Source organism: Sinohyriopsis cumingii, chromosome 17 (genome assembly GCF_028554795.1).
Source record: "Sinohyriopsis cumingii isolate HCF-2022 chromosome 17, ASM2855479v2, whole genome shotgun sequence".
Taxonomy (NCBI): domain Eukaryota; kingdom Metazoa; phylum Mollusca; class Bivalvia; order Unionida; family Unionidae; genus Sinohyriopsis; species Sinohyriopsis cumingii.
Genome location: NC_142977.1, coordinates 110403993 through 110430321, shown reverse-complemented (window position 1 = coordinate 110430321; position 26329 = coordinate 110403993). Strand labels below are relative to the sequence as shown.

Sequence of the window (26329 nt, the reverse complement as noted above, 5' to 3'; positions counted from 1 at the left end):
TATTATTTCTGCCACATGATACTATCCGAAGACGCACCTACAAGTACGCGTTAACCATAGTTGATGTTGCAAGTAGATACAAAGATGCGGAACCGTTAACAACTTAAACAGCATCTGAGGTTGCTTCTGCGTTTGAAAGAATTTATCGGCGGAGTGGTCTACGTTGGTCAAATCTATTACAAGTTGATCCTGGCAAAGAATTTCAAGGTGCAGTATCATCGTTGATGAAACATCATAACGTCACCATCAGACGAGGACATACTGAAATTCACCGTGATCAGGCAATTGTTGAGCGATTCAATAGAACACTTGTTGAGCGGTTATTTGGATATCAATACGCGAGGGAATTTATTCAGGATACGAGATCGCGCGAATGGGTTGCAAGATTACCAAGTGTGATAACTGCGCTAAATAATGAAATAACTCGAACAACCAACATGAAACCTGCCATCGCGATCACGAAAAAAAATATACCACTACAACGAAAGAAAGAAAAACAGCAAATACTGGGTAATGTTACAGTTAGATATTTATATGAACCAGGTGAACTTGAAGGTGGTAAACGAAGAGCAACTGATCCCATCTGGAGTGTTACCACACATAAGATATCCACTGTGACAGACCAGCAATCTATAAATTAGATTCAACTGCTCCTCAACGTGGATTCACACGTGAACAACTTCAGGTAATTCCCGAGGACACACAATTGCCGCCAAAATCACTGAAGTGATTTCGATCACTTAACTAACACTGGCACCCCGACGTCGATTACACTCAAGACAGGTCAACATGACATTATCACGTGTATGACCGCGATTGTTATCTTTTCTGTCTACGGTAAATTGTCTTGAATTTTTATTCGAATGCTGCCATAGCATTATACAATTACAGCTCGCACAGTGATTATTCTGCTGTTGTTTTAACTCAATAATAAATTCAACATCAAGATCAAAGTCGCGATTATTTTTTTGTCACTCTGTTTGTAACCGGCGAGTTTTTTTCTTATTACATCACCATCGCTGTTGTTTTCATTATTAATTTTATCAGCGTTTGAATCTTCCAAGACAATCCTTCGCAGTTGAGATATTCTTCTGATTCTGGACACCGCTAGGTAGACTAAGTTCGACCATTCGATTCGATCATCAACAATCCAGACAGTTGTATCTGAAATAGTCAGTCCTTGAGAACAATGAATGGTCATTGCGTATCCTAGCGTCCACGGAGATTTATTCATTTTTAGTGCATCTTTGACAGCATCGATATCAACTAACACAATATCATTCAATACTAAATTCTGTTTGTCTGTCTTTCCTGGAATATCAACATCTATATTCTGTAACCGCGTATCAGCTGGTCTATAAAATAACGGCGTTGGCAGCATTGGAAACTTTTCTTGTTGTAATTGAAATAGCTGTTGTTGAAGTGTGTCTCTGACTATCTTTCTACTTGCTACTATCAAATCGTCTGGTTTCCACACGCGTAAAAAGTCGCTCATCGAAGTTTCAGGAATCATCTCGCGCATAATTTCACATTGAATTTTATTCGGTTGTAATCTGATTAATGTTTTAAATTCTTTCAACGTTGCATCAAGTGCTCGGTAATCATTAGACACTTCTTCGTAATAATCAACAAAATCTTTTAACCAACCATGCGGAGATGCGCCGACAAACGGAGGTGGTTGACCGTGATCGCCGCACATAATCACTGCAGTATTTTTCGTTAGTAGCCAATCAATAAATGTTTTTAATGTATCTAACGGTACCGTACATATCTCATCCCAAATTATTATATCATTGATATATTTTGTTCCCATTCGATCTGACGTCCACACACCGCCGCTGTATTTGAAAAAGCTGTGATCAGTACAAGAATTGACTCCTCGCTGTTTCATCTCTCTGGCAAGCCTGTGTGTAGGTGTTAGCACAATCATATCCGATTTTCCAAATAATTCAATCGCTCGAGTTGTTTTACCAGACCCACCCGGCCCGTTCAAATAAACAGTTTTGTGTCTGGTGATTGGATCATATACAGACGGTGCGGAAGATATTTCTGGCATCTCGGATTTATAATAATCATCCTTAATTGCAACATCAGCGGATTCACAATACTCGTGTAACGTCTCGGCTTTTATTCCCCACGAACCCCATTCATCTCCGCCGCAGAATTTCATTATATCGGTCAGTGATTCTGAATATTTTTTATCGATATAAAATGAATCCGTGGCAACTCTAACTGCGGTGTCAGGAAATCGATTTATCATCGATAACAAATTTATAGAAACATAACCCAGCATTGAAGATCTTAATTGTGTGCACTGAGGCGATTCTCCGTCGATATATCTTACAATTGTGCCCAACTTTTTTCCGTCGGACAAGAACACATCCTCCCGATTACAAAATATGTCTCTGGCAACCGCGTCGGCGATTATAAAATCTAGTTCAGCTTCATCGATAATCAACCTCGAGTGATGCATTTTATGATCAAATGCTGCACCCTGAGTAAATTTACCGATTATTCTTCGTCCGAGATCTTTCGCTGTTTTTTCACTGTTACCGAGTTTGATCTTGGGAATTTTAGGAGCCTCACTGACGATGACATCCATCGGGGTATTTGGACACTCTCGTGCATACTCGCCGATAACTTCTTCGAGGGTAATACGCTCCGGTGTTGGCAACCAAACTGAGGTCTGCGGTCGATATGATATGATTGCTTCACTGACAGTCAACGATACCAGTATTCGGCTGTCAAGCATATATCGCAATAACACTATTGGTACCGAACACTTTTCACTGAAGTGTCTGCCAAACCAAACATAACAAATCTGATGAAGCCCTTTAGCAAATTCAAACGAAGTCACACGACCAAATCCTGTCAAATCAAAATCGGGTAAAACGCCGTTTACGGCGACTCGTGTCATCGAGCTCGTGGGGTGTCCAAATCGCTTAAAGTATTCGCGGCACTCGCCGTTCCCGAGAAAGCTTCCTGGGTAGCAGGCAATCATATCCACGGAAATCATATCCCGGTAGTCATATCGGGTATTCCGAAACCCGCCATGACCATACTCGACACAACTTAATTGTATATCCGAAAGAAACTGATTCGGGTTGGTCTCCACGAATTTCTTTCTCTGGCGGCGTGAGCGGCAACACTTGGAACTGTAAAACAATTAACCAATAACTGCTCAATGTTTTCTTTCGCATATTTCTCTGCGAGTTTTTTCATTTGTTGTTGCAACGACTCCGTCCGGTATAATTCCCCGTTGGGTTTTACAAATTGATCATACTCGGAATCTTCGGAACTCCTAAATAACCACACTGACACAGGGTCGGTTTTACTCAGCGTGTAAATAGCATCAAATATATTCCCGCGATAAAAATTTGACAACACGGTCTCGTGGAAATATTGTAATTGCATCAGTCCAGGCATGAGAGTTATGATCAATAATTTCAATCGGTGTTCCTGACTTTTTATAATGTTTGGAATTTTATAATATTTCCCCGGTTAGAGTTTTTACTGTTATTGAACATTTTAATTTATTTGATAGCGCAGCAACATCATTTATTTTTGCCCCAGTATCTTTAACCGATTCAGCCCAGGCTGTTATTTTTTCACGTCGCAGATCGGTTAAACCGTTTCCTCGTTTTGCGTTTTTAAAATGTTCCATTACTCGTTCAGCTACACAATTCAGCGTTGAAAATCGCATCGGGGCGAGTTTATCAAGTTTTGGTTTTTTTTACCGGATATATTCCATAAATGACTGCGGTTACAGGATACGCTCGAGCGTAATATGGTTTATCAATTCCGGTTAGCATTCCTGGTTTGGAGTCGCTACTTAACAGAATGGTCTTTCCGTTAGCAAGAACAGGGTCGAGTTTGTCACGGATAATCCATTCATCGGAATCTGTTTGCACAATAAATTTTATTCTGAAAAAATATTTCTTAGTATGTCCATCTCTTTCATATCCATCATCGAGATAATCAATAATTGTTTTTGCTCGGGCATCAGTCATTGTAGCATCGATGATGACCTCATCACCGAAGAAGAGTTCGTCAATGATATTGACTGAGTCAGTGTTGCGGATAATTTTAAATGACGACCATACATGAGAAGCGCCGTCGTCGCGGAATTTCTTTTTACCCTCGTTGATAATATTAAACAGATCAGCTAGATACCGCTATCGTGAGTCTTTGTTTAGCCTGTCAAGATCGAATCTCTCAGCGCCAAATAAACCCTTCGTATTATATTTAAGACAAATATTTAAATACGAAATATTATATATACAAATGAATAACTGCAAGTGGTTAAAAGTTGGATCAGTAACAGTCTGTGGTAAGCCCTGCAGGAAGGAATTCTGCGGTGAACACATATAAAGCATCAAACGAGGAAGCACAGGACCTATTCCCTGCCTGCGATGTGGCATTGGTGTCAGGGGTAAAACACAATTATGTGCGGGATGCGGGGGGAAACGAGACCGGGAACTCAAGCGATATTACAATTAAAAAAAATAACGGAGACGCGCTAAAATCCGAGAGTGATTATATAACTAGGTTTTCAGACAAATTATAAATAAGACAAATATATTATTATATAAATGAGCCAAGAATTTGTCTCACGTCCAACCATCAAGAATTACTAAGCATCACGTGAGGGAATAGTGAGACATCACAGATTGAAAAACCAGTTGGTGTTGTTAATAATGCTGGTTATCTCCAATTTAAGGCTGGCGGGAAAACTATTATAATCACAGGTTTGTGTTCGAGTGTTTCCGCGGAGAGATCAAAAAAGGTCTTGTAATTGATCACAAAGATAATAATAAACTTAATAACTCTCTTCAGAATTTGCAAGCCATTACTCCAAGTGAGAATTCTGCACGAGGTGACGCTGGTAAATTTGCAAAAATTCCCAGAGCTGTAAGATCTCTCAACAAAAATACTAATAAAGAAAATATATTTCGCTCAATGTACTCAGCTGCGAGGTATTTTGGTATTCACTCCCATTCGGTTCATCGTGTTGCAGAAAATATTATCAAATCAACTTTTTCAAGTAAGTTTGATAGCTGGATTATATTTTCTTATGAAGATAACTCTGCAGCGACTGCGTGAAAAGTCAATGATACAATTATTTCCCCCTTGCTACCTTGACAGGTACGAGCAGACGATTTTCTGCACAAGGAAGTAAATAACTTCCCTTGACGCTATCAAGGTGACAGCGCAAGAATGATTTTATCCTTGACAGCGTCAGGGACAAACGCGTATTTATCTTTTTTTCACAGACAATATCACTATTTTATTACACTTGCTCGGGCTTATGGTACATCTTTTGTTTCCACACGATTATATTTAAGAAAATACGTTTTAAACAAATCACGCTGAGCTATTTCTGAACTTTCAGGTATCAGTCGGTTTATATACGATATCGTCCTAATACTATACGAGGTTTCGAAACCCAACGAAGTTTTCCGTTATCGCCCCGTTCCGGGGTAATCTTTTACCCCAAAACGGGATTGATTTCGGGGGTGGGGGTGCAACTTTGTTGGATGTAGAATATAACCCCGCATCGATGTTTGTACCGTCCTAGGATAAGTTAGAATTAAGTTATATGTTTGTACCGTCCCTAGGATAAGTTAGAATTAAGTACTAGGATAAGTTATATGTTATGTGTTGTCCCCATATGAGCCTTGCTAGGATATCAAATGGTAAGCTAGGAGGTTCACAAATGGGGAATGTCTCGTCGTTCGCAAACCGCTCCTGAGTTTGGTAGGTTATCATATGATAAGCTAGAAACTCAAAGGAGATGTGATGTATTTTTATTTTAAATATATAAAAATTGATATAAATATGAATCAAGAAAATATCAATAATGTGATTGATGCTATTAAAAAATTAGAAAAACAAGGATTTAAAATATTACTAAATCCTGAAACTATTCTGCCTGATTTTGAATCATTATATGAAGCTAAATGTGCAGGGCATTATATTCTTCCTGCTCAATATCGATTCATAAAGATGATCCAAAATAATTTGTATAAATCGCTGGCCAGCGTATCGGAGGCACAAATAAATGAATTTGTTCCACTGTCTCGTGCAATCGAAAAGATCAGGCTGGCACTGGCAGCTGAGTATGAAACAAAGAAGATAATAAATAATCGGGTCCGGAAATTGAAACATTGTATGTCTGCTGAAAATCCAGAGAATTTTGAAGTCAAGGATGAATTTGTCACGAATGACGAGGTCCTTCACGAAAATCCTTAGGATTTTCAGAAGTAAATACCTCACCTTGACTTCGTCAAATACTTGGAAGTGAAATACTTGGAAGTGAAATCCTTGACAGCGTCAAGGAAGTAAAAAGAAATATTACTTTTTTACCGTCCAAATTATGCAATTGTCCGATTTTTCTGGTTGCTACTAGCAAATACCAACGAAAATTGTCAGTGAAAAAAATTATATTATAATAAAATTCTGCAACTGTCCGCGGTTGTTGATTTTCATAGCAAATTACCCCTATGAAATCAGCAACTTGGACAATTTCGTTGGTTTTCATAGCAAAATACTCTATCAGGATTAGCAATTTGGACTGTTTTGTTGATTTTCACTAGCAATTACCCTATAAAAATGATCACTTTGGACTGTTTATATCATTTTTACTAGCAAATACCCTATCAAAATGAGTACTTTGATCTGTTGCAGAAAAACAGTATAAGAAAAAATAAAATTCGCAGGGAAAATAATTATCATATGAAATTTATACAAACTGCACAATTTCATTAATTTTCATAGCAAATTACCCCTATGAATCCGTGACTTTGGTCTGTTTTGTTGATTTTCATAGCAAAATACCCCTATCAGAATGAACACTTTGGACTGTTTTGTTGATTTTCATAGCAAAATACCCCATCAAATCTACGACGCTGGACTGTTTTGTTAATTTTTACTAGCAAATACCCCTATGAAATCAGCGAAATTGTCAGTGGCAAAAAAAATATATACAAAGTAAAATATTTTCAAAGAATTTCTGGAATTGTCTTTGACATTTTTAAAAATCCTTTAGGATTTTCAATGCAGTATCTTATCAAGATGATCCCGTGAAATGCACGAGTGAACATAATTGAAGATTTGGTCTGCGTCACAAGTAATCATCGTGATATTGTTTTCGCGGAATTGCTTCAGCTGAAAATCTGTCAGTAAAAAATCATCATTGCCGTACTTATCGATGATTATTTTAACATAACCCGGTAAATAGTTTCCGGTAAATAATTTTCGGATGAATTCTTCAAGCGCGCGCTTGTCATGTATGAAACATTTCACGTGCTGATACATTTGCTATGTTATTCGCGTTCATTTAATATAATTTATTGTGACAGTGCTGTCATTGATGATGATGTTACCAACAGTGCTATCATCGTTGGAAACACTTTGTGTTTCACTGTCACTGTCAATAAAATCACTGTCAGAGACATCCTCATCACTAACAATAAAATCACTGTCGTCGGAAATGTCAGAGACATCTTCATCATCATCATACTTCTGGTAATTCGAAGATTTTTGGGACATTATTATGATATGATATTATTAATTGAAAGTCTTAGGATTTCACCAGCAAATTAATACTAATAGTTTTATTTCTCAAGTCCAAAAGTCTACCCTGTTGGTCAGTGACTTTAAAATTCATCCCTGTCAGCGTTGGATTCAAACACTGCAGAAATACAGGATTGATTGGCACTTGTATAATCAAAAATCCAGGTGGTTCTTTAGGAGTAAATGAATATAGTATAAACCCTTGCTGGGCTTGATTTGATATTGTTGTGTCTATGTTGTAACTACCGTCGATTGCGTCACACACAAGATTGACCGCGACTACATCAGTGATATTTTCGTTTCCCGGAGGAATATGCCGGCCATCACCCGCTGTGGAATTATCGTGTCTGAAGATATTTGGCGGTGGCAATATTCGCTTGTGCTGGTCAAGTATGTCATCGAAGTATTCATCGATGATATCAGTGACTTATTTTCGTAAGATGACCGGGGAAACATATCCTGGTAATTTATAATTCGGTAGTTCAGCTTCGCTCAGCGAGTACTTATTCAGAAATTGTCGTCGTTCACCGGGTTTACTGTCAACCACTGTTTGAATTGCTCGCTGGTTAATATACTCCATATCGTAGGTAAGTTGATTTAATATTTCGATTTGTTTAATAATTTCGCTGCGTGAATCGGAAATGTTTCCAAGATGTTCTCGGAAGCGTTGCCGTAGATACACTAGATATGTTTTATGTAATTTATTAATAATTCTAAAATATTCAGTAATTTCGCTCCCGCGGATATTAAATCCTCTATCTGCTGCATAAATAAAAACCCACACAATATCGCTGCCATCTTCATAGAAGTTAATCAAGTTGCCCAGCGTCGCAAGTTTTATATTATCAAGATGTTGTTTGTATGACGGTGTAATTCTGTGATATGACTGCGCGTCAGTGATATAATCAGACTTTTTAGGTTCTGGTGGTATCGGTGGTGTCGGTGGTGGATTTTCAGGCCATCCTAATACTGTTTTGATTGAACTGTTATAAATGTCTACGTGGTACCCCGGTGAAGCGACTTCGATGATCGTTGACAACGTTGGCTCGTGTGCGATTATTGATATTTTTGCTTCCTTGGTGGTGATACGCTTCATTTGACGCTGTATTTCTTTGTTGATTTCTTCGATCTGATAACTCCCAGTGGGTAACGCAATGATGTTCCAGTCGGGGGTGCCGTCAGGGTTATTCTGATACGAAAATACAAATGAATTATTCGGCGATTGTCCGTGAAATGATGTCGACCTGATATTGGGCCAACTATGATATACTCGTAATTGTGCCAACGCGATTTCTTTTACTGGAATTGCAGTTGGAAAATTAATGTTAAATTCTGGTTGCGTCGAAGATATTGTTATCATTGATGTTTTTACCGGAGTTGTGTTCGCGGCTGTCTCTTGAAGTATCTCCGTCATTATTTATCTTCATCGTTTTCAAATTAAAATTCTTTGTGCGCTCGTAATCGTTGTATGCGCTGGACATCAATGTGAATTCGGAATCGGATATAACTGTATCGTCAAGGCTGGATGATATCAACGAGGACAATTTCGAGTAGGTGCTTGTGGCCGCGTTGTTTAACTTTTCATACTCGTGTAATTTTGTTAGCGCGCACGAGGATATTTTTTTGCAATTATATTAGCAACTCCTGCAATCGTCGTTGATGCTGAAATTGTGATTGTAATCGCGATTGCAGTTGTCACTGGTGTCAGCGCTGATAATAACACATCCGTGGATGCAACTACCGCGGATACCGAATACACTATTGTGTCTAATACAGTTACACGCCGTTTGTATTTTTTTATCTTTGTTGCGCATTTGTCAATAGTGTTTTTTTAACTCTGACTGCCATTCGCGTACCTGATCATATCTATATTGCTGAGCATCTAATGTTGTCGTTGATGCTGATTTCATTTTATTATTTTACGCGGTAACCAACTGAGGTGTTTCAGCTACAAATTCCAAACACCACCAGTAAGATGTTGCGGTTAATTTCCTGTCTGCGGCTTCAAGTATAAATGTTTCTTCGGTTTCCTTGTTTAGTATGATAGTCACAACCCCGGAATATTTGTCAGTGGAATGTCTCCAGGAATATGTTGTGAATATTTCAAACTTAGCGGCGGAAAACACAGACAACCTGTACACGCCAGTGGCTGTTGCTGTATATTTGATAGCATTATTTTGTCGGGACCATGTTGCGAATCCCGATGATACCGTGTATACGATGTTGGTGATATGCCCGGGGTAACTCCAGTGGGGACTTTAATCACACTGGTTTTGTTAACGATCTCAGGAATTCCCGCTACGATGTTTTGCTGTGTTTGTTTGATCGTGTTAATGTTATTTCCTATTATCTGGATTTGATCTGAAAAACTTTTTTCTGTTCTGACTACACCTAACCGAGTATTAATCTTATTGATATCGTTGGCGTTATTAGTAAGATTTGGTATGATTTCAGAAAGTTTCATGTCGATGACTGGAGGAACCCCAAAGAACTTATCAATGGACTCATCAGCTTTTGCGAAGTTTCTTCGAAGTCTTGTAAACGCGCCCACGTGAACATCATACTCAGCACGCAACGTGATTAGTTTATCGTCAACGGTGTCTATATATTGTTTGTTTGCGGCATCTTCCGGCGAGGTTGGAATCGCTAACGCGGTTATTTTGTTGTTGCCGAGATTGAGTTCACCTATCATTGTATCACCGGTCTTAGCTACATGTTCCCGGGCGGCTTTCTGTGCATCATCTCGAAGCGCCGCGATTGATATCAGCGAATCTCTGATTCTGCCGCTGTCAGTGAATACAACGATGTTGTCCGTGGTAGCTCCAATAACCATGCGAATTATGTCATTCCACTTAATGTTACTGGTTTTTAGCTTGCCGTGCCTGTCCTGAAAAATAACAACCTCATCTGGGTCTATCCCGGTCAGATTTAAAAGATCATCAATTTCATCTTTGGTCGCATACTTTGATAAATCGATATCTTTCTTTTCTTCCTTGGTTCTCCTTGATCTTCCGTAAATATCAACCATTATTAGTTACAGGATTATTTAAATTTGCAGTATATTCATGCACGACTTTGTGAGGAGAACTCGCTGATTTTGAGATTGCATCAAGAACATTTAATACTTCACGACCGCATATCGGAGGATCGGTTAATGTTTGTGTTGGCAGCGTTGAGTACCACATCTTACCTGACGCAGGGACGTTTTTTGTATATCGAAGAAACTCAACTGGCGGTGCTAGCCCGTACGAATCGAAATATATAATTCCACGTGGATCGATCGCGTAAGCAACCCAGTGAGTTCCTGGCCCATCGCTGTTATCAAGATTAATAATTCCTGTTTCTGGATTATTCGGTCGTGCTGGTAATTGATCTCGCATAAAGGCACCTCTGAAATGTTTTACGCGTAATCGTTTAGCGGCATCAAGTAAATCAAAATTTGACATCAGTGTGAAAACACTTAGAACCTTTTTGGGTACCATGATGGCGGAGTTCCTGGAAGTCTGAGACCTCGGCCCGTTTTTTTCGATATCCCTTTCCTGTGACTTTCTTTAGTGCCATTCCAGCAGCGGTTCCAACAGCCCCTAACGCTGCAGCTTTTGCGACTGCGGGAGCAGCAGCAGCTATCAGTGCTGGTATCGCGGCGAGAAGAGGAAATATACCGCCGGTTTTAACCATATCTTTGACCGCGGCTGGAGAGAGATCAAGTCGAGCTCCAGTCGTTGCTTATTTCGCTTTATTGAAATGTTTTAGCTGAGTTTTAGTTAATGACAGTTTGTTTGGACCACCCGCTAGTTGATCGTGTTTTAGTGTTATTGCTGTCCCACATGTGCTCGCGTTCTTCGATTGTAATTTCTTCACCTGACCAGGAGTCAGTGTGACATTAACATGACTGTATAACATTTTTATTTAATACGATATTGATCTAATTGTTACATGTTTTGTACTGGTGCATCAACGATTCTCATTCGGCCGCCAGCAACATTGCTTTATCGGAAAGTATGACCGCGATTGCTCTAGCACCTCCAGGAACTGCTGGTGGACCAACTACCGCAGCTGGTACTCGAGCCAGGCGAGCCCGAATAACTATATCAACGACAGATTTTCTGAATAAATCCAAATGTTCCAACGAAAAGCAATAGATCGGATACAACGTTGTAAAATCACGCTGGGATATCTGCAACCCAGTGTCAACGTTTTGATCACGCCCATCATAAGACATCAATCGATAATATGCCCGTGCAACATCATTTTGTTCAAAATTTAGATTGATGTCCTCAGCGGGTTCTTGATGTCCGTTTATTCTTAATGAAACTTCGGAAACTCCAAATGTGTCAAATATCATTGGATTTGCTTCCTGGTTATTTATTCTATGATTTGCCTGAAACGCGATAAATATATGTCGCGCTGCTGATACTCCCTGTTGTGATCCCAACTGCCACGTAAACTATCCAGGAGCGTTGACAGGAGTGCTATCTGTTGTCATTGCTAACCATGATAACAACGATTTTCCACCTTGATTCATAAAGAAAGTAACCGTTCTTCTTCAGCGATTGATGGAGTCATTGTTGGCATCCACAGAGATAGTTTTCTTAACACTACTTGACCAGGATCAACTCCAGCAGCTCGCCATATTGCATCATTATCAGAGTTTTTTCTGACAAGCACTACTGTGTGTTTGGCACCAAATATAACCTTTCTGACATTTCTACAAAATCCAAAAATATGAGATAGTGGAATAGCACAGGAAAACTCTTCTTCGCCGTTCAGCATTGCTCGACGCGCGGCAAAACCCAAGTTGAAATTTTCGTTCATGGATGCAACTGCATCCCCGGCCGCGTTCATCGTTACATTTCTATTTTCGGGATGATCAGATGTGTCCTTTACAAACATCATTGTTGGACCAGCTGATCTTGTGTAATCATCAGAATATCTTGGAAGACCAAGTATTGTCGTGGCAACATCAACATTGTCCAAACACGACTCAATATCTTTTCCATCAATTGAGTATGTGGCTTTGCTAAATAACGCCATCACACCATTATTAACAAAACCAACACGATCGCCTATTCCATATCCAGTACCATCCGCTTTTAAGATTCTACCTGTGACTTCAATATAAGCTTCACAGGGTAGAAAATATCTACTTGTATCATGAATTTGAAACTCAATTCTTCCCTGCGCGTTAGGTGTTTTTGCATCATAGGAATAATATTGATAATCGCGCAAGGATTCAACCTTTCTGACTGGTTTATCCATATCAAATGCTACGTTGGATACGCATTGAAACATCTTATTGTAATGTATTATTATCTAAAACGAAGACCACTTCCCGCTATTAAACTTGAAGCTATATTTTTTCTATTTCTTTGGAAGGTATCAGTGACGCTAGTTTTTGATTTGCAGTTTCATTTATTATTTTGCTAACATTTGCAGGCATGTCTGCCGTGCTTGGTAATTTTACCGGCGGAGGCTTTCTGCGTATTAATCGTGCTAGTCTATCTTTAATTGTCGAGAACACTTTGCCGGCAGCATCACCGATTACACCAGAAGCTTTATCTCTAATAACATCAATAGCTTTTGACGAGAATTGTTTTGCAATTGCCCCGCCTTTGGAGCTATTCTTGTAAACAATCCTTGGATAACATTTCCAAGTCCATCTCCATAATATGCACTGTAAACAGGATATCGCGAATTTACCACTCTAACTCGTTGGGTCATATGATGAGAGTCATGTATGATCATTTTATTTAATTAGTTATTTCTCTAATCGACTTTCAATCGCGGCGACTTTCAGTCGCTGTCCACGAGTTCATCAATAAGTTCTCGATAGATATGAGAATCCATGATGCCGCCGCGAAATAATCGCTGACAGATATCAGCCGCTTCATTAATTATTTCCGGAGAGTTATTTCCGGCTCGTTTTCCTCCGATGAGAACTTCTAACCGTGATACATCATTGATGATATTATCAGAACAGGAAACAAAACCAGACCCTAAACCTTTCCCGGATGTTTCTTTAGGTTCATCGAAAAATTCCTCTGGAATGATTTCCTCCTTGGGGGGTGATTGTGGTCGTTGTTGTTTCTCTTTTAATTCTGCCAATTCCTTTCTAAATTTTATGTAACGGGGATTGCTTGGATCAACGGGTAAATCATATCTACCAAAATATACCGCACTTGCCCATTCCTCGAAGGTGTCAATTTTTTGTTTACGTCTTTTTCTTAAAAAATGTTCTCTGTCATCAAAATTATTTAAAGCAAAAGCGGGAAGATGCCAAGTTTTATCTAATTTATCAAGACCTACGGCTGTAAACATTTCTCGAGGAGTTTTCTGCTGTTGTTGCAGAGGATCTTTAATTTCTCGAGAGAGAGCTCCGAGTTCTTCTTGTGGTTCCGGATCTGTGACGACTTGCGGTTTAGCTATTTTTTTCAGAGTTGGTTTTTTATGTCGTTTTGTCTGTCGCATTTGGACATCAAATCGATCTGATCCTGACATATACTCTCGATAAAATACATCACTGGTATCTAACCGTTCGATACCCTGTTTTATTTTATAAATTCCATCGAGAAATTGTTGTTTAGATACCTTTTGATTAGGATCTTTTATAAACTTTTCTCGAGAGTGATAAGCCCTAGCAGCGTCAACACCAAAAGCAATTATTTCATCTCTGTTTCTGACTGGACGATTTTTGATTTGATCCACAAAATCTTCAATAAAGTCTGTTTTATAATTAAATCCTTTAATCGGTTTAGGTTGAGCCCGCTTAAGTTCTTCTATCGCTTGAAGCAAACTTTTATGTGGTTGTTCAGGATCAGGTTTTCCTATGATAGCGGTTTTAACTGTTTCAGTAGCTGTTGTTACGGGTTTAAATAATTCTTCTGCACCTGTTGCAAATTCTTCCTGAGCTTGTTGCCGTGCTTGTAATTTTTGTCTTACACTATCTCGTACAGGAAGAAATTTTTTTATTGCTTCTAGTCGCTCTCGAGCTAGTCTAGCAGAATGTGCTTCTCCAATGTTGGCCATTATTGTTAACTTAAATTTTTAATTCACAGCAGAAATCCTAGAATATTTACATCGCTAGCAGCAGAGAGACTGAGCCCGAAAGTGTTTCGTCGACCACTCCCTGGGTCAAGAAGTATTTTTATAGTTAGTTATTTTTCATGAAATAACTTCTTTGGTCAGCAGAGAAGGCTTATTTATCATAGTTTTCTGAATAGAGGGTTTATTTTGTGAAATAAAGACCTTCTATCAAGAGTGTTTTCGATAGAGGGTTCTGTTGGAACGAATAGTTGGTGGGCTCAGTCTCTCTGCTGCTGACGGTCTGAGGACTATATAATCGAATATCCTGGGTGTTGAAAAGCTCATTTGTCAAGCGCACCTTACATCCAACTTAAATGGCCGCGCAGGTAGGAACTCTCTCTCTCTCTCTCTCTGTCTCTCTCTCTCTCTCTCTCGTTTTATATTATGCTGTAAAACTCAGTCTGGTATATATATGAAGTTGAAAACTGTAGAGAACAACTTGTACACACATGCACACAACACATTTTGAAAGACGTTGTCAACCGTATGCCATCAGGAAATACTTTCTGCGTTGGACTAGGAGTGGCATTTGGTTTGAAGAAGAGGGCTTATTTCCTCCTTTAAATTATTGGGAAGCTAAAATCTGTTAAAAGGATTATCTATAGCTCAAGTTGTCCGAGTTTCCTCTGACCCTAGCTATCCCATTTTTGATATTTTGACATGTATGTTGGGTGTAGATCACATACCTGCATGAAATCAATAGGAATATGATTTTTTTTTTCTCAGAAATTACGATCATAGCATTCGTCATGTCTTTAATCCGCTGTGAGATGAGACGAAAATACATTTTTGCTGAAATTTAAACTGGATCTGGCCATTTGCATTCCTTGTCAAATGACTACACAACTCTCACAACCTACATCAGAGGTCATGCAGTCACGTGATATCAACACTACACCATTTCTAGTGTAGCTGTAGGAAAACAAATATATGAAAGTCACGTAATTTTTATTTAAAAATTAAAAAATAAATCATAAACTTCTCAAAATATATATTATAAAAACAATGACCGAAAATCTGTAAATGTTGCAGCAATTTGAAGAAAACCAGATTCACTATGCAGACAAGTGACACCCGTAAAAACTTCGCTGACACGTGCTCGGTACTATTTGAAAATGGTTTTTTTCCACCCTGCTGCGATACCGACAGTTTTCTGGTCGTTGTTCTCAGAATAAATATGTTGATAATTAAGTCTGCATTATATTTATTTAGTACTAACATTAAGTGACTTCTATAAAATATATCCAAATTCTATGTACAACAACTTAAATTTGTTTATGTCGATATCACGTGACTATACGACCTCTGATGTCATTGACATGTAGGTTGCGAGAGTTGTATAATGTTGTGACTAGGAATGCAAATGGCAAGATCCAGGTCAAATTTCAGCAACGACGTACTTTTGTCTAGTCTGTCAGCGGATTCAAGACATGACTAATGCTATGCTCACGATTTTTGAGAAAATAAATCCTATTCATATCGGTTTCATGCAGGTATACTTGGATTAAAGGTCGTTTAAGTTTGCTGGGCCGGCTAGTAAGCGGTTAACCCATGCCGACACCAAATTGTGTTGGCGAATTCCAACTTTTCGATAGGGAATAGACTCTGACCCTACACCCGACCATAACTGCCCAAATATAAGAAATGGAACATACCTTAGATTACCTCCATGAACCGTCTTATCATAGGACACTCTCTATCATACCATATAAGAGAAAGTATACGTAACTTCCAAATGCTTGGTTCCACCCATGAACATCGATTTCCTTCTGCTATTTCCGTCTTTAAAGGCACACGTCGTACTCAATAGCTTATTCTACTCCTGAGATAATTATCTATTCATCAAGCTATAATTGACTTTTCTGCGTTGTACGAAACTAAAGTTACGGGTTCCGAAACGTACGAATTGTGCGAATTTCGCCTGCCGAGACAACGTCTCGCTCAGGTGACAACGGGTGAAAAGAGCTACATATACCATGTTTGCGACTCTACGATACATCCCTTCTTTAATTACAGAACAGTTGTAGATGCAAAAGTAAGTTTTTACGTACCATTAACTACATTCAGCTTTAGGAATCCTGTTCCAATGAAGAATTAGACATTGTCTTCTTCACTGCACATACATCGTATACAAGCGACTCTCATTTTCAAAACATGTACACTATGCGGCACACACGTCAACGGCGAAATATGATTGGCTCAAAAGGTTATACTAAAATATCATCCATGCACCTTCACCATTTCACGATGCAGACTATTTGTACCCTGGCAAAAATAGCTATTAACATGATCTTATCATGTTAAAAACCATTTGAATGTGTTAAAGTAATGAGAGTATAGATTAAAGTATTGCAGATACTCATCTGCATAATTTAATTTACAATGTTGTTCTTGTACTGCCTTTGGTAACATCATATATAACACAGATATTAACATTTGTTCCATTTACCAATATTATGTGATGATGATGATAGTTATTGTTTTTAATCCGATTTGTTTGACATGGTATTTTCGCAGAGTATTGTTAATGGATATTGTGAGACAATCTCAACACGAGTTAATCAATGCTGTAACTGAATTATCTGGAGCCAGAAAACAAATTAGTGATGACACCATTTCATTAATGGATCAGCTGTCTAGACCTCTGGCAGATGATGGGATGGGATGTCTAGTCTTTAACTTTTTGCTAGCACTCATAGTATGATAGAGAGGGTCCTGTGTCACATTGGGTCATGGGGGTAATCTAAGGTATGATTTTTGTCCTTCAGATTTTTTATCTTCTCAACATCAAGTTCGCGTCGAGCACCTGTGGTTGAGTGCTGGAGTGCTGGAAGGAATTAATGACTACACATCCAAAATAATTATAATTAGCAAAACTATCACCTTTATGGATTGTTATATATTGTTCAATGGTGTTAAGTCACATTGGTGGAGATGGTAATTTTACCATTTAAAAACTGTATTCAGTCTTTGAATAATGGTCTCATAAATATTTGCTTTAATTTTTCTGTAAGTGGTAATATTCGCACCATGCCACCAACACTCACACTTTTTTAAATAAGCAAACAAGATTTTTTTTTAAATTACCATTGAAAACGCCAATGTCCCATTTTGTGTTTCATTTAGTCGCCTCTGAGTATTGATTTATTTCAATAGCTTTTAAGTCCTCCTCAGATAATTTTTCTTGAATCTTGGTTTATTTCCCTCAGCGGCCTCAAAATTGATTGGCGCACTTCCCCACGCTATTATTGTTGTTGTTGTGTATGGCTAGGGTGACTGAGGTCATGGAGTGTTGTTGGAGGTAATTTATCAATCTCTGTTATTCTGTTTCATTTTCAGTGTTTGTAACATCCATCGCATTATCGTCAAATCCATCTTCATCTGCTTCAATCGCTGATATTATTTATTTCAACTCCTTGTCTTCTAATTGTTCAAAACACTCCGCAGAAAATTGCAGTGAAAAATCACCGTAATCGGCCATTTTGCGCGACTATATAGCAGACGAACGCCAAACTGTAAATTATGCACTACAATCAAAGAATATTTGACAAAGTATAAAAAGGATATAATTTATATTTATTTGCTGGAAAAAAAAGATGAAACAATTGTTTCGCAATGACGTGTCTGCAATATTTATTTATATTGCAAACAGTACAAAAACCGAAAGCAGTCCCAGAATTTATCGATGTGTAAAAAGTTCCAGATCAGTATCACGTGACCGTTTACAGCCAATCGTATTGCAGAAAATCCGTTTCATTTATAAAAATTGGAATTATTAGATATTGCATTTCCATTTTCTGTCACCAACTCTCTCTCTCTCTCTCTCTCTCTCTCTCTCTCTCTCTCTATTTCTCTCTCTCTCTCCCTCTCTCTCTCTCTCTCTCTCTCTCCATTTCCGTTAATCTCTCTCAACGGTAGTTTTTCTATCTAAATTTGCACTTCCGTCATTTTCTTTTCCTTCTGTCTGTACTTGAGTTTCCTTTTCCACCCATTAACGTTGTAGTTCTCTATTCTGCCCCATTCTCTTTGTAAAATTGCATTTTCATCATTCGTTTTGAAGCTGCATCTTTGTTTATTTCAATTCCATTTGGTTTCATAACCATAATTTCTTCAGTTTCCTGTCAAAAACAAAGACATACTTAACTATGTAACTCAAAGCACTGTCATTAAAGAAAGGATTCACCAAATTTGGAATCAAAATATTCATTATTTCTTATTCTGATAAAAAATCTTTTGTTTCAGAAACTAATCATAAAGTCTGGCAAGATCTTGCAAGTCGTCTTTTTTTTCACAGATTCGTTCCCTCTCCAGATTTGATATAAAACAAGCCTTACGATGATTCTGATTTGATTTAAAACAAGCCTTACGATGATTTTGATTATTTACCGGTTTCATCTTAGGTTTCTCAAATGTATGAAATTAAAAATCATTACTAGGGAGAAGGAATATTCTGAAAAAAGTCAATTTAAATTCAGAGGCAAATTCATTTTCTCTGAAATATTTTAAGGAATTCAGATCTCGGACGATTTCAAATGTCTGTTATGACTCTGTGATCTTAAGCTATATGACAAAAAGTGGAAGCAATAATGTAATTCAAATTCAGCAAACAACTTCGTTCTCTTGCATACAAAGAGGATATTCAAAAAACATAAGTTTGTGAAATAAATTCCATCTAATCCTAAATATCATATCACAGGTCCAAATATATAGAATATTGCGAAAGATTTCAAATAGTCTTGAATTCTTATATTTCAATGAGTTCTCAACGATCTCAAAATAAAGTGTTAATCTTGTCTATGAGAACTTTAATAATTCCAATGACTGACTTAAATAATTCCTCTCGAATTATATCTGAAGACAAATGCAAACCCTGATCATAGATTCTGAAAGACTGATATGAAACAGGAATGATGACTTTGTTTTCAAAACCATTATCTACACATTTTTCTTTTGATATAAACGCAATATAACTTCCTGAAATTCCCGATACATAAGTCATTTCTAACTCGACAATTCCATCAGATTGTAAACAAGTTCGTTTCTAGAATATTCCGAACTCAATAAGCCATCTTATTTACAACTCTGAATCATGAACAATGGTTGGCTATATAAAGACTTTATTTACAAATGTCCATTATCTTAATATACAATCTACAATTATGGGCAAAAGTTAAGCACAAAATACAATTGTTGCACGTGGACTTCTTGAAATTTTCAGAACCTAACTCATCATAGACTCGTGCCTATGGCTTCGTATTAAAATCATTTTCAAGCATCAATTGCAGTAATAAGTTTTTCAAATGCTAACCACAATTTTGTCATGGCATTCTTAGTTCAAATACTTGCTTTCTAATTTGTCGGCGTAATATTATATTACCTACTCATTTATGTTGATATGACTAAGATTATGATGATTTATTCCTACTAATCATATAATTACTTACCTTTGCAGTAACTTGATCTACAAGTTATATTTTTGTTCTTCTATTACAGATCTGCAAACAAAGCCTTCCGGCCATGCTTAATCGTGTGTTTCGGGTCTTGAGTGAAAATGAAGATCCTAAAATGGGTCTGAAGCCCAAAAATTGTGACGCCACCATAACTGCTCAATCGCATGTCCATGGGAATAAAAAGTCTCAGTTTATTTCTACAACAGCTACTTTTAAACGAGCGGTAATGTTTGCCAGTCTAGCTGTTAGAAAACGAAAAGTAAATATGAAAGATGTAAGAATTGTAAGGATTGATGTATCATCAAAGCAAAATGAAGAGGGAGAGGAAGTGGAAGCAGCTCTCAGAATTATTGATCTAAGTAATAGTGATATACTGGATCGTCATATTCCAAAAAGTGACACGAGGGCGCGTAACTACGCCACGAAATACAAAGAAGTTCTTGTGGAAGGCTGTATTCCAAATTGGCGCATTAAATTAGTTAAGAAGGAATGGAAGCTGTCCAAGAACATTCCTGTCGCTGATTATTCTGATTTTTCTGCTTCTTTCGGAGCATATGAAGTATATGAGGACAAAGTATCTGATGATGATGACGAATATGAGGACAACGTATCTGATGATGATGACGAATATGAGGACAAAGTATCTGATGATGATGACGAATCTAAATACGAATCTGATGATAAAGTATCTATCTTGACGGAACAATGTAATTGCATGGGCATCAGTGACTGGTGATTCTGCAGACTCATCATCTGACTAATCACGGCAGTAAAATAATATAGTCTCTTCTAAATTCTCTGTTCTTTCAAGTGTTACGTCCCCATTTAATCTTACATGATTGATCCGGCGTTCGATCTCTTTTTCAATACCGCACACTTAACGTTACAGTATCGTATGCCAGGACTGGATCGACTCTTATAAATTGAAATATTCCACACTAATCTATCTATAAAATATCATGAGTGATTTTTCACAAATATTTTAATGTCTGCGATTCAAAACTAAAGGTATTTAATTGCGCAAAATGCAGACATATTGATTGAAGCTGGAAGAATTCGTCGTTGGTGTTAATGTGGGAGTACGGTATATATAGCGAAGATTATAGACATTTGACAGTACATACCGCCGAGAAAGTAGAGTTAGTTTAAGTTGACTACTATATTTTGGACCGAATGTTTGCGAAGAGTTCTCAGATAAATTCGATGTGCAAAGGGACACCAAATGTGACAGGGAGGGACATATCAAGTACTTTGACTCATATACTGAAAGTTTACAAAGTCCAGACACAGTAAGAACGACCGAAGGAGTCATATAGAGATTCAAGGCATGGATAGAAATACACTCTCGATCGAAAAAAAGATATACGACTTGTTGAATTAAACATCTATATCATTATTAAACGTGTCAGTTTAATAAAACCATCTAGATTGTGTCACGAGCCAGATATTCATGATCGAAACAACAGGGTTTTAGACAGTTATTAAAGAGACAATAACTAAAGCTACAGCATTTTATCTTCAGTTAGCTTGCTGCCTGCGGGAATCTGCTGAATTTCGCTGCACTTTAAACAACTTGCTACAACAAATCGAGAAAAGATACTTCGTACTCTCGTACCAATCAGCATCACTGATAATATAGAGAAGAGAATGAATACTTTTTGTTTCAAACAAAAATGATTCATTTATCAAGTGAAAGTGCAAAACATTAATAATTTTGTCATACATTCTTTATAACGAAAACGTGCACATAATACTTGAAGGTTCTGAAAACTGACGAACATGAAATGTTCTTGAAATTGTTTTTTGACTGTTCATGAACTACAGTTCTTTAACAGTTGAAAAATAACTTAAAGAACAAATGAAGTACCATTCAAGAACAATAATACATCATAAGAGTTTAAGAAATGATCATTTGTTCTCTATAGGAACTAAAGTGCAAACATCTCATAAAATCTTGATATGTGATTTAAATTTGAGATAAGTGAAAAGGTAGTTAGGACAAGTGAAAAGGTTGGTAGGACAAGTGAAAAGGTAGGTAGGACAAGTGAAAAGGTAGGTAGGACAAGTGAAGTTTTTTAACAACTTGTCCTGGACAATAGGATGAAGAAAAAATATTGTTCAGTCCTGAATATAAAGTATATTGGAAAATGAATACACGAAACCATTGTTTTTGTATTTCTATATGATTAATTACAATTTTCATTCCAACACCCCTCCTTCAGCTAAGTCACTAAAGTGTCTGCAAGATCGAGAGAATGGTGTATTTGGGGGAGGGGATAAAGGTAAATGTTCAATCTTTAAAATGATACAATATCATGTCTAGTGCTTCATATAGAAAAGACACAAACACACACAACAAGGCCCGATGTTAGGGGGTTCTCCGAACATAATCAATACATTTTCATTTTTTGTTTTAAAAAACTATTTCTACTTCTGTTTTCTTAGTATTTGTTTTTTTTTTTTAAATTTCCGATGCGACATGCTTTTCTACAGATGTTTGGGCAAACAAACATGTGGTAATTGCTATCAGTTGCGTCCACGAGCAACCACAAGCTATTATCCATCCAAGTTTCAACTAGGTTGTGGGAAACAAATAAATCTAACTCCTCCATTTAGTTTATATGGATGTCAACTTTCAGAAATTATAAAGACCCCTTTGACATCTTTTCACAATTAGAGTTTACCAAAAGCATCTGTTACGATAGCTGAGACAGGGTCTGCATTCAATATACATTCCAAGTTCGAGTTCTCTTTGTTGTCTTCACTTGTACTCTGACTTTTGTATATTTAATGCCTGCTATTAACATTTGTGTTGTTTACATTGCAAGTTCATTTTCCGAAATATAAAAAAGGTTTTGGTGACTCGCTTTTATGAGTGAAAGCACTTTTTCGCACCCTTTAAAAAGTGCCTACTGATACTGTAGTGCCCTAGCATAATCACTGTAGTAGCAGTTATTATTATTATTATTATTATTATTATTGTCACATAATAATGATTGGACAGTACTGTCCAACTCAAACTTAGAGAAAGCCTTGATCACTTTCATGATTTATATATGCGTCAATACCAATTTAAACACGATTTAAACAACAAGGGGCATCTTTTATGTGATACATAATCGCAGGTGCTTACATGTAAATACACATTCACTAGAACATCAGTTTCTTTGAAGTCATCGCATCAGAGAAGGATTAGTTGATAATTAATCAAACTGGTTTCATGACCGTTTACCTAAGTCCAATCATTAGCTATTCTGCAGATCGGTCATTGCTAACAAAAATATAAAAAGGGGATTATTACACTGGAGTGTGTGTGTGTGTGATTCGGATTTTTAACGTAGCTTTAACAATTTTTCAGTCGTATCGCTACGATGTCTGCAATGTGGCAGATTATAGTGATGTCTAGCACTGGGGCATCATGCCGCAGACATGTAGCATGATGTCCCACCCAGTCACATTATATTGACACCAGGCCGACCAGTCCTATTGAAACAGTGTAATATTAACGTTGTTTTTTTTTCTTTTCTAAATGGGCCTGAATTCAATCCAAACTCAAATTTTGCCAGATGTTTGCCTCTTTGAAGTCCTCAAAGCTAACAGCGCGTTCGAGAACACATACAAAAGATAATTTTAACTATCTAACATATATGCAAATTTTATACATTTGAGCGTTTTGCGCTCGTGACTCACGTGCACAAAAATAAAACCAAAATACGTTTCTTTCATAACCTGCCATGTCCGTCTCCATAGGCCAACGTCACAGAAACACAAAATTCCATTTTATGTTTCTTTAAACAAACTTGATGTTCAAATATAGATTTCTATTTTGTTATGTTTATTTAATTGGTAATTGCTAGCTTTTGTCTCCATGATTATATGCCAGCTGTAAACATTTTCATCAAACATAATTACCTTTCATAAAATTACAAAAGTTTGATGGCATATTTGAATAATTTAAAACGTATAGAAATAATTTATTTCTGATGTTTTATAAGTGTGCTATTATTTGATATTTTAAATGATGAAAGTAGATCTAGGCTGTATGTCCGATACGTAAATTTTAGGTGTGAGATACGGAATTACAGATTGGACATCTGTAATCAGTTCTACAACAGCCATGTAAGATTTTAATGGGTGTGTAATAAAATTGTTTATATATAGTTTATATAAATTAAAGTTGCTTATGTATAGTATATGTATAGCATGTATATGTTTATGTGTAGTAAATTTTCAACACTTTTGATATGTAGATCAATGTAAAGATAAAACGATTTCGTTTTTAAAGTTTACTTCTGTGTGTTATATATTATATGGCTGATACTACTGGTTTTTTTTATATAAATGTACTTTGGTTGCAATTTTGAAAAACATTATGTTGTGAAAGTTAGGGTAGACCGCTGCTTAAAGTTTGATTTAAGAGGTTTTTGTTTAAGACTGATATGAATAAGCTATACATATAAATTTCACTTAAGTGTGTTAAATTACATTGCTGGTTACTTTTGATACAATCTTACCGCCTGTTTAAAATTTGTTGATCAATGTAAGAGTTCATACAGTGAGTATACGGTTTGCATACGTAGAGGATTTCATATATATTTTTTTTAAGGCTTTGGCTATATTTATATGCCAAAACTGTGCATTTAAGTTTATAAATGTACATTGTAAATAGCTTTTTTCTAATCTTTTTTATATTTTAATATAGATTTTACTTTTTTCTTATAATTTTTAGTGGAAATAAAGGTATACATATCTTGATGGTTGCACGCATTATTAGTTGTATTCAGCTTCCAACCCATTACAAACTGTATCCTCCTTTCAATTAATGAAAGTATTTATCTGATACTGTTACAATCCACCTGATAATTATTTTTAAGGTAAAGATATTTCTACCAAGACAAAAGCATTGTGGAAATGTTTGGCATACAATAAAACAAAGACAAGAAAATAGGTATAATAATACTCTACTTAGATGACATATTTTATGATTCAGACACTTTTTAAAATTTCATTTTGTCTCTTATAAATTAACCGTCGCCATTATGGCTGTAGGAATGTTGCAAGGTGTAAAACGTATATCTGTTCTGACACTGTATTTTCATTTGAGAGTGTACGCGTCACGCTTGCAGCTGATCGTGTACATTAGGCTGCTCTAAGTAGTGAATGGGGCCTAGCCTCAATGGGAATTATCATCACAGAGACCCCTGGGCCACTCTAGCCTCAATGGAAAATTAACATGGAGAAAAATCGTGGGCCACTCTAGCCTCAAGTGGAATTTAACATGGGAAATAGTCTTGGGCTACTCTAGCCTCAAAGGGAATTGAACATGGAGAAAAAACCCTGGGCCACTCTAGCCTCAAGGGGAATTGAGCATGGGATTTTTTATCTTTTTTAATTTTTTTTAAATTTAAATTTAAATTTAAATTTAAAAAGGGGTAGGCAATTGAATAAAGTCATTCTCTTTTCGAGAAATATGGCTGGCCCTGAAAAGGGCCTTTGGGTTTATGTTAATGTATCCATTAACATAAAGGGCACCGCATTGGTCTTCTTCATGTCCTTAGGCTGCGTTTCACTGTAGGACCGTAAATCAGGACTCTTTTGAGGCATCCTTGTCTTTCTACGTAGATCCTACGTATCCACAGACTGGTGTTTGTCCTGTGGACAACGGTCCACTTGGATCGGACATACATGGGTATGTCCGTCCGGAACATCATGGAAGACACAAGCGTAGAAGATTGCACATCGGTCCACATCTTGAAGCGATGAGAACAAGTGAATCAATGCACTGAACTGCGTTTATTTATAGGTAGAGGTAGGATTGAAACGGATTGAGTTCATTCACCAATCTAAACACGCGTTACAAAATTCAGTCAGCCCGCATCCAATCCGAAGAGAGTAGTCTGTGACGTCAGTTGGTCTATATAGATTCGCTAGCGCTTGTGTGCAGTCAATCTATGCGACAGTGATTCAACATGACGAAAATTCAGAAAACGATCCATTGGGGTGCACCAGCAGGGGAGACCGCCCAAGGGAACCCGGACTTACTTTCAGAAGAGGTACATTGGGATTTTGTGGATTTTCTTACCTCGCAAGAATTTGTTCCGGAACCTTCGTCTCATTCTTCATTACCGCAAGTGGAGAATTTTAGACAGAGACAGAAAGAAGAATTGGAGAAATTTATGCAACGACAAAAGGAAGCGGAACAAGCTTTTCTCCTACAGCAA

At 37.2% G+C, this 26329-nt stretch overlaps 1 protein-coding gene across 2 annotated transcripts in view; it reads left to right on the top strand.

Moving 5' to 3' along the window:
- LOC149779661 (uncharacterized) overlaps positions 1-24861 on the top strand; it is a 232750-nt gene extending 207889 nt beyond the window's left edge. The window contains exons 1-2 of one of the 2 annotated variants that reach the window (XM_089940484.1): positions 14847-14984; positions 20152-24861. In XM_089940484.1, the coding sequence (XP_089796610.1) occupies positions 14973-14984; positions 20152-20844 (705 nt within the window). In that variant the 5' untranslated portion in view covers positions 14847-14972 and the 3' untranslated portion in view covers positions 20845-24861. Of the gene's footprint in view, positions 1-14846; positions 14985-20151 lie in introns of those variants that run through there. The other variant, XM_089940485.1, reaches the window with a different exon arrangement.
- The last annotated feature ends 1468 nt before the right edge of the window (positions 24862-26329 follow it).